This window comes from Mandrillus leucophaeus, unplaced genomic scaffold (assembly GCF_000951045.1).
Source record: "Mandrillus leucophaeus isolate KB7577 unplaced genomic scaffold, Mleu.le_1.0 Scaffold1205, whole genome shotgun sequence".
Lineage (NCBI taxonomy): Eukaryota > Metazoa > Chordata > Mammalia > Primates > Cercopithecidae > Mandrillus > Mandrillus leucophaeus.
Genome location: NW_012100377.1, coordinates 59624 through 75853, shown reverse-complemented (window position 1 = coordinate 75853; position 16230 = coordinate 59624). Strand labels below are relative to the sequence as shown.

The following is a 16230-nucleotide window of genomic DNA, read 5'->3' as shown; positions in this document are numbered from 1 at the left end:
CTTCAAGACAGTGATTTCGCCCCGCCTCCAGGTGGGTCAAGAGATGCCATCTATGAGCCAGGCCTGGAGTTGGGAACTGTAGCAATTTACCTGGTGCTCTGTTCCACTGCTGTTGAGCTGGTACCCAAGCTGCAAAACAAAGTCCTTTTCATTCTTCCCTTCCCTTTCCTAAAATAGAGAAGTCTCTCCCTGTGGTCACCATTGCCCCAGGCCTGCAGTGAGGACTGCCTGGCTACTGCTGATTTTCACTCAAGGCTCAAGGGCTCTGTAGTCAGCTTGTGGTGAATGCTGCCAGTTCTGAGTCTGTCCCTTCAGAGTAGTGGGCTCCCCTCTGGCCCAGGGCAGGTCCAGAAATCCTGTCTAAGAGCCAAGGCCTAGAACTGGGGACCCCAGAAGCCCTCTGGGGATATTGCGTCTCTGTGGCCAAGCTGGTGCCCATGTTGCAAGGCATGAAACGTAATGCAAGTCTTCTTTACTTTTCCTTCTTCTCTCAAGCAGAAAGGGTTTCTCCTTGTGACCACAACAACTGGGAATGTACTGGGTCACACTTGAAGCCAGCATGGCCCTGGGTCTTAACCAAGGCCCACAGCAAGTACTACCTGGTTGGCACTGATAATTCATCACCCAAAGGCTCTTTAGTCAGTAGGTGATGAATCCCATCAGGCTGAGCCCTTCCCTTCAAGACAGCGGGTTCCCTTCTGGCCCAGAGTGTGTCTAAAAATGTCGTCTGGGACTCAGGATTCTCGCTGGTGCCCTGTTCTACTGTGGCTGAGCTGGTATCCCAGTTGCAAGACAAAGTCCTCTTTACTCTCCCCCTCCTCCTCAAGCAGAAGAAAGGAGTCACTTTTATTACTGCAAGCTGTACTACCTGGGGTTGGGGTAGGCATGACCAAGCACTCCCATGGTGGCCACAGCTGGTATCTCAGGTCATGTGCCCCCCCAAGTCCACTTGTTCTGAGCCCAGCCCAGCACCAGGACTTGCCCAGGAATTGCAGTTGTTGTCATCTTAGTTGCCTTTCAAGTTTATTTGGGACCCCAAGGCACTTTAGCCCATGGTGGCAGGGCTTGCCAGAATGTAGTTTCTGACCACTGGGATGGATAGTTTGCCTCTGATTAGGGCTGGTCTAAATGTTCTCTCAGTGAGTGCTGGCTAAATTCTGCCCTGGGTTGGTTTCTGCTGTGACAGGACAGCACTGAGTTCCAATGCAAAGTGCTTTTCCTCCCCCAAGTGCACAACTTCTGTGTCCTGCGTGTGACTGCTGCTGGGGGATGGGGAAGGAGTGGTATAGTTGATTGAAGACTATCTTTCTTAGTTTCTTCAATGCCTCTTTCCTTAATACGAAGTTAAAACCAGGTACTATGATCACTCACCTGATTTTTGGTTCTTACGAAGGTGCTTTTTTGTACAGATAATTGTTCATTTTGGCATTCTGCAGGGGAGACAATCACTAGAGGCTTCTATTTAGCTTTCTTGGTCCACTCCTTCCATTGAATTTTATCATTCATTCATTTATTTTTGAGATAGGGTCTTGTTCTATTGCCCTACTGGAGTGCAGTGGCATGATCATGGCTCACTGCAGCCTTGACTTCTGGGCTCATGTAGTCTTCCTTCAGCCTGCCTAGTAGCTGGAACTACAGGCGTGCTATCAAGCCCAGCCTTTTTTTTTTTTTTTTTTTTAATGTAGAGAGGTTCTTCCTAAATTGCCTGGGCTGGTCTTGAACTCGTGGGCTTCTTCCTCAGCCTCCGGAGTGCTGGGATTACAAGTGTGAGCCACTGTGCCTGGAATTAAAATATTTAAAAAGAAATTATACCAGTAGTTCATAAACCCTTCAGGATATAGAGGAGGAAGGAACACTTCCCAACTCCTTTTGTGAGACAAGTAGCAAGACCAACATAAGAGAAAGACAGCACAAGAAAACTATAGACCAGTATCCTTCTTGAGTATAAACACAAAAATGTTTAAAGATACATTAACCTATTCAGCAACACCCACAAAACATTATACACCATAACCTATTGGTGTTTATTGTAAGAATACAAGATTGCTTTTCTTTCTGGGAATCAGTTAGTCTTAGATACTGTATTAATAGAATAAAGGACAAAAACTCATTATAATTTCAGTAGATGCAGGAAAACTTTTGACAAACTACAACATTCATTTGTGATAAAACTGACAAAGGCTGTCTATGAAAAACCAATAGCCAACAAAATATGTAATAGTGAAGGACTGCATGCTTCCTGAGATTGGGAATAAGGCCAGAGAGCCTGAAAAAATAAACAAAAATAAATAAAAGGCAACCAAATTTTTTACTATTAAAATTTTTTTCTTATTCTTTTTTCTGTTTTATAGGATTTTAATGTAACTTTTTTTCTTATTCCTTTACACTGTGCATCTTGTTCTCTTTTCCTTTCTAATGTTGTTTCCAGTGATAGTCTATAATTACTCAATGGCTTTACAATATACACAAAATACTTTCAAAAATAACAATACCAGTATTATTACATAGAATAATGACAGCTAGATGAAGTTTAAATTTTTCATTTTAGTTATAATTTTCTTAGTACATGCCATCTAAGGATATACAGTCAAATTTTGTGTTCCAAAATCATTTGATGTAGTTTTTTTCTTGATGTGTGGTTATTACACCAATTAGTAGTGCTTATTTAATTAATTTTCAAATTTTAGAAATTTTGTTTTTTCTTTTGACTCAATTTTCATTTTGAACGTGTACGATATTTACATGACTAAAATCAAAGCTATATAATGAGCTACAATTCAGAGGATCTTCCTTCCATCTCTGGCCCTCTCTCGTTCCTCTTTTGCCCTATCACCTTCCTATCTCTTCCACTTGTGTCTTGTACAGATCTTGTCCTATCAAGAGATAGGAAGAGAGATCTTCCTCATTTTTTTCCTTAAAAAATTGGTGTTTAATTCTTCATTGCAAAGAAGTATCATAGCATTTTAAAGCAGCCCCTTGCCAATGAACTTCTGGGTTCAATCTTTTGCTGTTAAACTTAATGCCATGGGGAAGCCAGATGCGGTGGCTTACACCTATAATCCCAGTGCTTTGGGAGGCTGAGGCAGGAGGATCACTTGAGCCCAGGAGTTTGAGACCCGCCTGAGCAACATAGCAGAACCCCATCGTTACAAAAATATTTTTAAAAAATAATAATAATGCCATTGTGAATAACCTTGTGTTTATATCATCTTGTATTTGCCCATGTATCTTTGGGGTAGATTCCTAAATGCAGATGAAAAGGTAAGTGCATTTGTATTTTTTGCCAGGTATCTCTGTATTGCTTCTTTTGGGGCTGTATTATTTGCATTCCTTCCTTATTTGTAATGTACTAGAGTATCAGTTTCACCACTGTCTTGCCAACAGTCTGAAACATTTGGCTTTTTCCAATTTATAGGTGAGGAAGGGTTTCCCTTTATTACTTTAATTTTTCTTTTATTATGAGTGAAGTTGGACACATTTTTATATATTTAATTTGCATTTATTTTTCAGTAAATCATCTGTGGGCCCATTTTTAACATTAGGTCTTTGCTATTTTTATTTTGCTTCTCCTTACCACCTTAGCTTTTTATGTAAGAGTCGGATGTTTTATGTGCATCTCTACTGTGCTTGCTAGTGGAAAGCTCCTCAAGAGAAAGTGAACCTAGGATGGTGCCTGTGTTATTCCTTTCAGGCTGCTATAGCAAAATAGCACAGAGTGGGTGGCCTATAAAACAACAGAAATACATTTCTCATGGTTCTGGAGGCTGGGAAGTCCAAGAACGTGCTGCCAGTTGACGGAGTGTCTAATGACAGCCTGCTTGCCTGCTTTATAGGCAGCACCTTCTCTCTGAGTCATCTGCGGTAGAAGGGTCAAGGAACTCTCTGGGACTTTTTTTTTTTGAGACAGAGTTTCTCTGTTGTTGCCCAGGCAGGAGTACAAAGGTGGGATCTCAGCTCACTGCAACCTCCGCCTCCCAGGTTCAAGCAATTCTCCTACCTCAGCCTCCTGAGTAGCTGGGATTACAGGCATTTGCCACCATGCCAGGCTAATTTTCGTATTTTTAGTAGAGACGGGGTTTCACCATGTTGGCCAGGCTGGTCTTGAACTCCTGACCTCAGGTGATCCATGCGCTCCAACTCCTGAACTCAGGTGATCCACCCACCTCGGCCTCCCAAAGTGCTGGGATTACAGGCATGAGCCACCACGCCTGGCCTCTGGGAACTCTTATATAAGAGCACTGATACCTCCCAGCAGCCTTACCTCCTAATACAATCACATTGGGGGTCAGGATTTCAACATAGAAATTTGGGGAGTCTTAAACATTCAGTCCATTGTAGTACCCAAACGAACTTTGCAAAGCCTGTATGGCATCTAGTAGTGTCCTATAGTCTTTATGACTGAGTTACCTTCTGAATCTAATATTTTTGCACGGGTTATCTAATTTCATTACATCAGAATTTTAATGGTCGTTTAGTCTTAACCCTCTTATTTTTATAGATGAGGATACTAATTCTGCATTCTTAATTTATAGATTTATAGACAGAACTTTATAGATGATTATTCAAATATATTATTTTCAGGTGAGAAAGGACCAGATAGGTATATTTCTGTTTGGAAAATAGCAACGGTGGTTCATTGGTAGGGAGAAACTAGAACTTTAAAATCATAACCTCTGAATTTTTTTTTTTTTTTGAGACAGACTCTCTGTTGCCAGGTGGGAGTGCAGTGGTGCGATCTTGGCTCACTGCACCCACTGCCTCCCGTGTTCAAGCGATTCTCCTGCCTCAGCCTCCAGAGTAGCTGGGACTACAGTCGCACACCACCATGTCCAGCTAATTTTTGTATTTTTAGTAGAGATAGGTTTTCACTGTGTTGGCCAGGGTGGTCTCAATCTCCTGATCTCAAGATCTGCTAGGCTCAGCCTCCCAAAGTGCTGGGATTACAGGCGTGAGCCCCCACGCCCGGCCAACTTCTAAGTTTTATATTCTGGAAATGTGTCTGTTTTAAGCTTGAGACTCTTCCAGAGCCTTTCAGATGTTCTTGAAGCAAGACCAGATTTGAAAGTAAATGAAACATTCTTCTTTTTAATGCCCACGTTTGATTTGAAGATTTTGGGGAGTGAATAAAAGTAGTATGGTTCATGTGCAAATGCTTTTTGTATTTTGTGGATTTTGCATATATATAGTCCTTAAAGTTATTTTTGTGATTTGTAATCATTGGTGTTTACTTTGCCTGTTATGTAGTAGGCACTCATAAAGTTCCTCTTCAAAGCAGGGATGCTCATGTAATTTTATCTTGTTTTCTTAGGGGTTCATGCGTCACACAAGTAGGCCTTCTGGAAAGCGTGTATGAAATGTTCAGGAAGGATGACCCCCGCCTAAGTTTCACACGCCAATCCTTTGTGGACCGCTCTCTCCTTACTCTGCTGTGGCACTGTAGCCTGGATGCTTTGAGAGAATTCTTTAGCACAATTGTGGTGGATGCCATTGATGTGTTGAAGTCCAGGTTTACAAAGGTATCATACACCTTAAATCAGTTAAATAGTAATAAGTGAGCAGCCTATTTGACTGGTGTGCTTAGATACTGCTGTGTGCTCAGTCACATGGCCTTTGCTGTTCGAGGAGTGTGCCACATAACAGCCTGTGGCTAAACGGGATCTGCCTTTATTTCCTGTGGCTTCTGTAACAGCTTATGCAAATTTGGATAGTCTCTTATACTTCTGGAGGCCAGAAGTCCAGAATCAGTTTCACTGGGCTGACATCACAGTGTTGTCAGGGCCACGCTCGCTCTGGGAACTCAGGGAAGAGTTGTTCCCGGACTCTTCCAAGTTCTGGGGGCTGCCAGCATTGCTTGGCTTGCGCTGGTATCACCCTGGTCTCTTCCTCCTTGGTCACATTTCCATTTCCTGTCTATCTAATCTCCCTACACATACTTCTTACAAGGTTGCCTGTGATTTCATTTATGGCCTACCCACCTGAACAATCCAAAATAATCTCCTCATCACAAGGCCCTTGACTAAATTTTGTCTACAAAGTCCTTTTTTGCCACATGAGGAGGTAGGATTCAGGAATGAGGGCATCTTTTGGATACTTTTTGTGGGGCAAGGGCGGGATGTATCACTCAGCCTCCCTTGGAATCGTGTTGGGAAATACTATGAATACCCAGATGCCGCATTGTTAATGCAAACTTCAAAATAGCTGAGAATTTTGGATTTTCACCTGTTGCTCCCTTGTCTTCAGTAAGATTTTGTGCAAACATTTTCTACCCTTGGCTCACTATTTGGATGTCATGCATTATTTCCTGCTTCACCCAGTGTAACATATCAAATGCTTGTATTCATGTTCTAGACCTGGACAATTGCATGCTTTCTTATTGAAGTGATTTAGCGTTTTTGACTGTTAAAATTCTGTCTAAAGGATATTAAGTATTAAATTTGGTATATTCAATAAGGTTTATTTCATGTTTAATAAGACCAAAGATAATTATATGTTACTTTTTTAAAGCTAAATGAATCTACCTTTGATACTCAAATCACGAAGAAGATGGGCTACTATAAGATTCTAGATGTGATGTATTCTCGTCTTCCCAAAGATGATGTTCACGCTAAGGAATCTAAAATTAATCAAGTTTTCCATGGCTCGCGTATTACAGAAGGAAATGAACTTACAAAGACACTGATTAAGTAAGATTTTACTTAATTTTGGATTTTATTGTATTTATCAATGCTCTGGGTACATATATTTTTATTTGTGTATATAATGTGAATAAATATTTAGATACTGAGCTTTTATAGTTTTCTTCTTATAAACCACTTAGGTGAACTTTAATTAGGGTGTTAATTTAGGGTGTATTGGATAACAGTTGTTTTATCTTGTACTAATATTTTACAAATAATAAAACTTTTTCCTTTTACTGTTCTTTTCCTGCTGTTTTTCCCCTTGAATAGCTTGATATATTTTTAGTACTGTGATTTTCAGTAACAAAAGATTTAGAGTATTGTATTTTTTCTGAGATTTGAAATTAAAGGAATAGTAAATATTTTTTAACAGGCATTCTAAACACAAAAGTAGTCAAATGTATTTTCTCTAAAACTTGTCTTTTAATGGAATTCTCCTCCTAGTAAATATTGAACACAGACTTTGCCGTGTCTCATTTTGCATCTCCAGACAAAATCATTATTAGCCTCCTCTTAGTGCTATCTTATCTCATCAGTGAATGATGTCACTGTTCAGTCATGACTGGGCTTTTGTCTGTCCTCCTTGCTTCCCTCTGTTTACTTACTGCACTTGATGCCGTTGCATCACTGACCACTGTGTTGCGAGATCCATGTATGTATGCTGCCCTTGCTGTGAGATGGGTGACATGCTCCTTTTCATATTCCCAGTGCCCAATACTCTGCCTGGCACAAGCCTGACACTCTAGAAAGGCTGAATGGGAATGGCATTAGGGCTTGAGCAGTGATTGCCATGTTGTGTGAATTGATTTGTCATGTGTATCTCTCTGCAGATTGTGCTACGATGCATTTACAGAGAACATGGCAGGAGAGAATCAGCTGCTGGAGAGGAGAAGACTTTACCATTGTGCAGCATACAACTGCGCCATATCTGTCATCTGCTGTGTCTTCAATGAGTTAAAATTTTACCAAGGTTTTCTGTTTAGTGAAAAACCAGAAAAGGTAGGCCTCTCCTAAGGTATGCACTATTGTGGTCATTGTAGGAGTTCAAAAGTTAGATTATATTAAACTTATAGATAATTTGCACCATCTTATATTAAAGATGTGGTTCTTTTAATTCTGCATAGGTATATTTAAAGCTGGAGTGCTTTTCCATGAGTTACTACATAGCATTAATTCTAAAGTAACATCAGTTATGAGGATTTTCACCATTCAGCTATTTTTACATGATTCTTTGTATTCACAGAACTTGCTTATTTTTGAAAATCTGATCGACCTGAAGCGCCGCTATAATTTTCCTGTAGAAGTTGAGGTGAGTGAAATTGTCAGTGTTCTAAGTTAAAAAAGACTTACCAAGTGCTCACAAAGAAAACCATAGTATGTCGAACACGTTAAGTTGCCAGTATTCAAGTTGGCTTTCAACAAAAACTGGTAGTTTCATGTAGTTTATACAAAAACTGGCAATTTTAGCTTCAGATACAATCTCAGGCAACTACAAAATTTGTCAGAACTTGATTTCATCTCTTGACATGTGAAGGAAAGACAGTGCCAGTAAAAGCAAGTGTTAGGACATATCCCAGAAGTTGTTTTCTGAGTGAATTGCTCCAGTCAAAGAAATTGAGATCCTTACTGTGGACTTGCTTGGGCAACGTGCCAGGATCATGGAGGAGTCATGGGTTAACTGGAAGACTTGCTCTGGCAGATGGGACAAGGTTTGTTTTAGCCAAACTCAGATTGACATGCCAGCCTCAGCAATTGGACAGTTGGTGAGAATGTGTTGGTTGCTGCCTTCACCACCCATTGGAAGTGGGAAGATGGGCAGAGAGCTTAGCTCATCCCCCATGGCGTGCACTTTCCCCACACAGCTGCTGACCTCCACCACGTCTTAGTGCTTCACCACTATATGTGAATGGTGATCCTGCCTTGAACAAGACTAGGATTGTTTTCTAGGCATATGTTCAAAGAACTAAAAAACAACAAAATTAGCACCTTAAGCATGTAGACACATGCTGTATGTTACTTCTATACAACAGTGTAAGGCACCATGATATCATAACTAGATTTGAAGAAATTGAGGCTCAGAGATAATAAAATTTATCAGCAATCCAGGCATAAGAGCTTAGTACACACTGTATGCAGTGAGCTATACCAGAGCTGAGATGGAGGTTAAGTGCCTGGGCCAAGTTCTGTGGGAATCTGCAGGAAGGGCTTTCCTTAAGGGACACTCACTAGTCTCTTGTTGAGGTGATGTTTTGAGTGCTTTCAAATTTGTTTTGTTTTAAAATTTTTTGATTTGTTTTGTTTAAAAATTTATAATTTTTTTTTTTTTTTACCAGATTGCTACTAAAACAGAAAAGCATGACTGTTATTATAAAATGTTTTACATTTTTGTTCTGCCCAATAGGTTCCTATGGAAAGAAAGAAAAAGTACATTGAAATTAGGAAGGAAGCCAGAGAAGTAGCAAATGGGAACTCAGGTAGGATGTTTTCAAAATCATGAGAAAGGATTCAAATCGGTGGGTTATTTTGTTTTGTTTCGTTCTAAGACAAGTAGAGGAGTAAGATTTTTTTTATGTAAATAGAAAATGCTTTAAGTGCCCTAAAACATTGAAATTGAGTTTGAAAAAGTATTTTAAGTGGCAAATGGAATTATATTTTGAAAGAAATGTACTTAGCTAAACTGAGCTGCATGAAAAGGTCTCAGAGCAGCCAGATGGGGCTCAGATATGTTACACTTTTTTAAAAGTACAGAATTAGCTTGGTGTTTATTGTTTGCATATGGATTGTATTTGTATGTTATTTAGATACATTCAGAAGTCTACAGTAGAATACAAGTCCTTCCAGCCACTCTTCTGTGCCCGACCTCACTGTGGGTTCCCATCTCCTTCAGGACAGAGCTGCTCAAAGACCCTGATCTGCTGACCCCCTCCCCTGCAACCCTTCTTCCTGCTCACTCCAGCATAAGGCTCCTCCCTGTGCCTTGTAGGCACCAGGCTTGCTTTTGCCCCAGGTTGTTTCCACTAATACCCTCAACCCCAGGTGTCAGCATACCTCATGACATTTTGTTTAATGTCAACCCCTGAAATAGACTCTTCTATTTAAAATTAGTCCTCTATCCCTCTATATGCTCCTTATTTTTGTTTTTTGCTTAATTTTTCTTTATAGCTTTATCATCATTTCTTGATATGAGAATAAAATTTGGACCAATTTTCTAAATCCCTTAGATGTTTTGGATTAGCTACTTTTCAGTAGTATTTCTTCCCACATTTATGTTAGACTTAATGGGCAAAATGTACATTATCAAAATTTTAAATGCAAAGAAAATTTGTTAATCATATGCAAAATTGGCCCAGTATAACAATTTCCTTGTCTATGACAGAATAACTGCTTGATAACAACAAAAAGAAATTGAGGTCTCTTCCCCATTTCCTTTTTGCTTTCTTAATCTGGATAATGGGTTAATAATCACCAGGTTGATGAAAACCTTAGATTAAAATACCCTTTCATTTTCATATCATTTGAGTTTAGAAAAGTACATTTCTTACTGATTGTGTTTGAATACATGTAATTTTCTCCTTTTTTATATTTCAGATGGTCCTTCCTATATGTCTTCCCTGTCATATTTGGCAGACAGTACCCTGAGTGAAGAAATGAGTCAATTTGATTTCTCAACCGGAGTTCAGAGCTATTCATACAGCTCCCAAGACCCTAGACCTACCACTGGTCGTTTTCGGAGACGGGTGATCACATTTCACATACTAAAAGAATATTGTCGATGTTTGTGAAGAAAGGGGGTCACAGCTATGCCTTGCTGTTACTACAGGAAGCCAGTTCCCTGTCCATTGACAACCCTCAGAGTATAGAGTTAATTTGGAGAATTTTCAAAGATCTTTTATTCTGTTGACTCAGCAGTCAGATATCATCAGCACAGTAGGAGGTCAAGGGTCAACATAGCAAAGATGATATGACCTGAGGTGCACTCCTGGGGAGTCACCATACAGACGGGTCAGGGGGTCAACATAGCAGAGACATCTGACCTGAGGAGCCACCCTGGGGAGTGACCATAGATGAGGGTCAGGGGTCAGTGTAGCAGAGACATCTGACCTCAGGAGCCACCCTGGGGAGTGACCATAGATGAGGGTCAGGGGTCAGTGTAGCAGAGACATCTGACCTCAGGAGCCACCCTGTGGAGTGACTGGGCAGACAGGGCAGGGGGAATATGTACTTGGGATACAAGGAAGACATGAAATCCTTCTTATGTGTTAATTGTACAGTGAGTGTATTTGATATTACCAAATCATCATTATTACCGAAGTGTTTGTTATATGCTGTTGCCCCAGAAAGAACCTCCCACATCCACTGCCGTGTCCACTGAATGTTAACTGTACCCTCTGCTCTCCTGGGCCCTCCCTTTCGCAGGAGCAGCGGGACCCCACGGTGCATGATGATGTGCTGGAGCTGGAGATGGATGAGCTCAATCGGCACGAGTGTATGGCGCCCCTGACGGCCCTGGTGAAGCATATGCACAGAAGTCTGGGCCCTCCTCAAGGAGAAGAGGTGCTTTTCCCACTCATCTTATCTGTTAATACTGTATTTATTGGTGTCATATTAACATTTAATATTGAAGACAAAACCAAACTGCTTATCAAATAAATGTGATTTTTTTGTTGTTCATGTCTGTCTTTGTCATTGTTTTCCCATATCAATAACGTAACGTTATTTTATTCCATTTTTTAAGGTAATTTTGAATGTTTTATTTTAGGATTCAGTGCCAAGAGATCTTCCTCCTTGGATGAAATTCCTCCATGGCAAACTGGGAAATCCAATAGTATCATTAAATATCCGTCTCTTCTTAGCCAAGCTTATTATTAATACAGAAGAGGTAAGTAATTGATTATTTCTTTATTCTTTGAATAGATTCTATAAGTCTGTTTATTCAATTCTATGAATGAATCAATTGCAATTCTGTGAATCTACTTAAAAACACTCACAAAAAAGGAAAATACAAAGGTACAGAGCATGACATTTTTGTTCTCTGATTAGCCGTCCAATATTTATCTACTTGTTCGTCACCATTCTTTTATCATTCTTAACAAATGTAAATTCACCTCTGTGAGTTAGAAGTGGTCTTTGTATAAAGTACATGTAGCCGCTTTCTTACAGCTGCCAACGTATAGTAGCAAAAAAAAAAAAAAAAAAAAAAAAAAAAAAAAAAAAGGGCGGGGCGGAGGGAAGAAAATATTCCTGTTAACTCTATATGAAAAACAGCTGACTCTTACTTAGGCAGTAGCTGAGTTTGTCAGGTAGGAGCATCTTGGAGTCGATTTTGGAAAGTCCTTTGAGCTAGACGTGGTGTAGTGCAGTGGGAGTTTGCACTCGGCAGGGAAGGAGCAGCATAGCACGGGTGGTCTCTGGGTGAACTGAGCAAGTCTGCACTGACTGCCTGGGCTGTGGGAGTGTGGTCTGGACCACAGCCAGGCCAGGCCATCCAGAGCTATGCAGAGGGTTGAGCTCATTCATTGAGCACCAGGGAACCACTGAAGGGCACTAAGTGGTGGGGTAACACCATCCACTTGGCTCTGTAGAAGGTCATTCTGGGCAGCTCTGCAGATGTGGTGAGTCTGTCAGGAGGTCCCTGACAGGCTGCTCTAGGGCTGCAATAGGACCTGCTTTCCTCAAGGCTCACTTGATTCTTCACACCCTGGGCCTGTGGTCTCAGGGTGCCACACTGGGGGAACTCAGACAGCCATGGCCTGAAATCAAGCTGCCGGCAGGGTTGGTTCCTTCGAGAGCTATGAGAGAGCCTAGTCCAGGCTGGTCCCAGCATCTGGCAGCCTCGAGCACTGTGTGGTGTGTCAGAGACATTCTCCCTATGTCTTCACCTCATTTCCCCCCTTGTATCTGTCTGTGTGTCCTGATTTCCTCTTTTAATAAGGACACCAGTCATATTGGATTAGGGCCCACACTAATGACTTCACTTTAACGTGCTTACCTCCCTTTTGGCTTTAGGTCCAGTCATAGAATGAAATTTTAGCTGATGAAAGATACAGTCTTGTATTAATATTTTCGCAATTCAAGACCATTCTTTGATGTTTGACTTTTACATCCTCTTGTAGGTCTTTCGCCCTTACGCGAAGCACTGGCTTAGCCCCTTGTTGCAGCTGGCTGCTTCTGAAAACAATGGAGGAGAAGGAATTCACTACATGGTGGTTGAGATAGTGGCCACTATTCTTTCATGGACAGGCTTGGCCACTCCGACAGTAAGGATTGATGCATCTTTTATGTTAATATATTATCCTTTGCCAATAGCCTATAGAGCCTATGACACATAATTCAGGTCCCTCTCACTGACTGTGCTATGGTTTTCAGCATTTGTTGCTACATTGCTGGTGTGCTTCTAAACCAAATGGCCTCAGCCTGCTCTAGTTTTATTCGTCAGACCTTGCTTTTATTATGAAACTGTCAGGTGTTTGTTTTGTTTTGTTTGCTGCCTTTACTTGCCTTAGAAATGAGATTACAAATTTATTAAAACTATGTGTAAACTGAATGTCAGCCAACCCTGAATGGGAGGCTCTGAGAACTTCTGCCCTGAAGTCCCTAGATTTTGGCGTTCGTGCCAGCTTCTCTACTCCCAGAGTATTGACTGATACCAGTAATGGCAAGATTAGGGCTAAAGCAGTAGCTGCCAGATGGTAACACCATGTTATGTTGAGGCAGATGCGGTACCCAGTAGTGTAGACGTGTGTGTTTGTTCGAGCTTTGCCTACTCATGTAACTGTGGACACTGACAGCATATAAACATTTTCGTGTGAGGAGATGGTAGGAACAGTCTGTATTAAATATAATATACACATGCGGGGCCAGGCGTGATGGCTCACACCTGTAATCCCAGCACTTTGGGAGGCCGAGGCGGGCAGATCACTTGAGGTCAGGAGTTTGAGACCAGCCTGGCCAACATGGTGAAACCTTATCTCTTCTAAAAAAATTACCTGGGCGTGGTGCTGCATGCCTATAATCCCAGCTATTCAGGAGGCTGAGGCCGGAGAATTGGCTTAAACTGGGGAGGTGGAGGTTGCGGTGAGCTGAAATTGCACTATTACGCTCCAGCCTGGGCAGCAGAGTAAGACTGCGTTCCCCCTGCTCCACCACCACCTCCCCACAAAAAAATACACGGAGCTTTCTCATATGCTTGCCTCTGGATGTGCCCATCTCATTTGTTTCATAGTTAACCAAATTTAGATTTCTTTGTCTTAGTGTAATGAAATACTTTGTATTCTGCTTAATAAAATGAAAAAATTAAGAGGGGTTTAGTTTAACTTAGAATCCGTTGGAAGAGATTGATGTAGCTGATAATATTGAGTCAGCAGCTCAGCTGAACTCAAGAGAGTGGAACTGCCGGGCTCAGGGTAGCTGAATAAAGTAACAGCAAGCCAGAAAGAGGGTTGCAGTGAAGGGTTTACTCACTCTGGAGTTATGGAAGTGAGAGGCTAACACTGGAGGGAGACTCCCCTTGTTCTGTTTGCCCCTGGAATGGTGCACTGCTCAGCAGCCAGGCGGATTAGCACAGACATGGGCTGTCTCACTGTTGAGAGGCCCCGAACAAGAGGCCGTGCAGTTTTATGGGGGAAGAGCTGAGTCAGAAAGCACTGGATACTGAGTCAGAGTGCGGAAAGTGCCTTCATGCCGCCCCCCTGCCCTGCAGGTGACCCCTGTCCAGGGCCTCAGATAAAGGGTCCTAGGCATGGAGGCTCCAGGGAGGAATGCAGAGGTGCTTGCATGGAGCATGGCGGCTGACAGCCTGCACCCTGGACGGCAGCTCCGAGACTGCAGCACCAGCGATGCCTGGTCCTCTTGCCAGGAACAGCCTTTGTTGTTGCCTGTTTCTGAAAAATCACAGGGCTTTGAACTGGAGCCGGACTCCTGTAAAATGCCAGATTTCTTTTATAAATGAACTTGAGTTAAAAAATGCTTTTCCAGAATGGAGTGCCGCATATTAATACAGAATTTCTGTACCTTTTCAGGGGGTTCCTAAGGATGAAGTGTTAGCAAATCGATTGCTTAATTTCCTAATGAAACATGTCTTTCATCCAAAAAGAGCTGTGTTTAGACACAACCTTGAAATTATAAAGACCCTGGTCGAGTGCTGGAAGGATTGTTTATCCATCCCTTATAGGTATGTTTACTGGTTTTTGCAGTATTGTTTAGAAATTTAGGTTAAAATGTAGTGTGTGGTAAATGATGATTACAGTGAAATTTAATTACATGAAATGATAGGAGGAAGGAAATAATTTGTTGTTACTAATTAAACCACAGCCTCCAGAGTGTGTCTCCAGATGCGCCCTCCGGTGGCCCTGCCCTCCCCCTCAGCTTGCCTGTGATGTCTCCATGCTGGGGAGGGGCACCACCCTCCATTGGCCCATGGGGTAAAGGGTGGTGGGAGGTGGATAGGACTTGTGTGTAATTTCTTTTTTTGTAGCCTTAGGCAAGCTAAAACTTTCAAAAAGTTTTGCTATCAACTAAGGGAGAATTTAGGCAAATAATTAAAATATGAGGGCGATAAAATTGCCAGTGTTACAAAGCTGAAGTGACCTGGATGTGAACAGGAGGTGTTAGCAAGCAGGGGTATTGGATATGGGAAAAGAAAAAGAAAGCTTTTCTATAAAGTCAAAGCTAGACCTGGGGAAGAAACAGAAATAAAGAAAAAGCATTTCTTACCCTGAAGAGTAGCTTTAGAAAATTCTGTATTTGGCTGGGCATGGTGGCTCACGCCTATAATCCCAGCTCTTTGGGAGGCCGAGGCTGACGGATTACGAAGTCAGGAGATCGAGATCATCCTGGCTAACATGGTGAAACCCCGTCTCTACTAAAAAAAAAAATACAAAAAATTAGTCGGGTGTGGTGGCGGGCTCCTGTAGTCCCAGCTACTTGGGAGGCTGAGGCGGGAGAATGGCGTGAACCCGGGAGGCAGAGCTTGCAGCGAGCCGAGACCACGCCAACTGCACTCCAGCCTGGGCGACAAAGCGAGACTCCAAGCCTCCGTCTCGGTCGCACCAGTGTACCCCAGCCTGGGCGAGAGTGAGACTCCGTCTCAAAAAAGTAAAATTCTGTATTTGTCTTTCTGCTTCTTATTTGATTATGTGACAGTCTCAATTTTCTCCTTTGTGCTTATGTTTCAGGTTAATATTTGAAAAGTTTTCCGGTAAAGATCCTAATTCTAAAGACAACTCAGTAGGGATTCAATTGCTAGGCATCGTGATGGCCAATGACCTGCCTCCCTATGACCCGCAGTGTGGCATTCAGAGTAGCGAGTACGTGTTTGCTTGATTATTTTTTAGGTTACGTCTACCCAAACTGGATTGACAGACTTCGGTATGGTGCAGTTTTGATAAATTTAAGGACCAGACCCATGTTACGAATGTTTCTGGGCCAGGCATGTTGGCTCATGCCTGTAATTCTAACACATTTGAGAGGCCAAGGCAGGAGGATTGCTTGAGTCTAGAAGTTCGAGACTAGCCTGGACAGCATAGCAAGATCCCATCTGTACCAAAAAATTTTT

General features: G+C 41.9%; 1 protein-coding gene across 1 annotated transcript in view; it reads left to right on the top strand.

Annotated features, from left to right (window-relative positions):
- Window positions 1-16230, top strand: part of PRKDC (protein kinase, DNA-activated, catalytic polypeptide) — a 168205-nt gene that overhangs the window by 92834 nt on the left and 59141 nt on the right. The window contains exons 41-51 of the mRNA XM_011970417.1: window positions 5309-5516; window positions 6505-6683; window positions 7508-7676; window positions 7921-7986; window positions 9079-9151; window positions 10266-10414; window positions 11094-11231; window positions 11437-11556; window positions 12791-12934; window positions 14696-14847; window positions 15851-15982. Of these exons, the coding sequence (XP_011825807.1) occupies window positions 5309-5516; window positions 6505-6683; window positions 7508-7676; window positions 7921-7986; window positions 9079-9151; window positions 10266-10414; window positions 11094-11231; window positions 11437-11556; window positions 12791-12934; window positions 14696-14847; window positions 15851-15982 (1530 nt within the window). The remainder of the gene's footprint in view (window positions 1-5308; window positions 5517-6504; window positions 6684-7507; window positions 7677-7920; window positions 7987-9078; window positions 9152-10265; window positions 10415-11093; window positions 11232-11436; window positions 11557-12790; window positions 12935-14695; window positions 14848-15850; window positions 15983-16230) is intronic.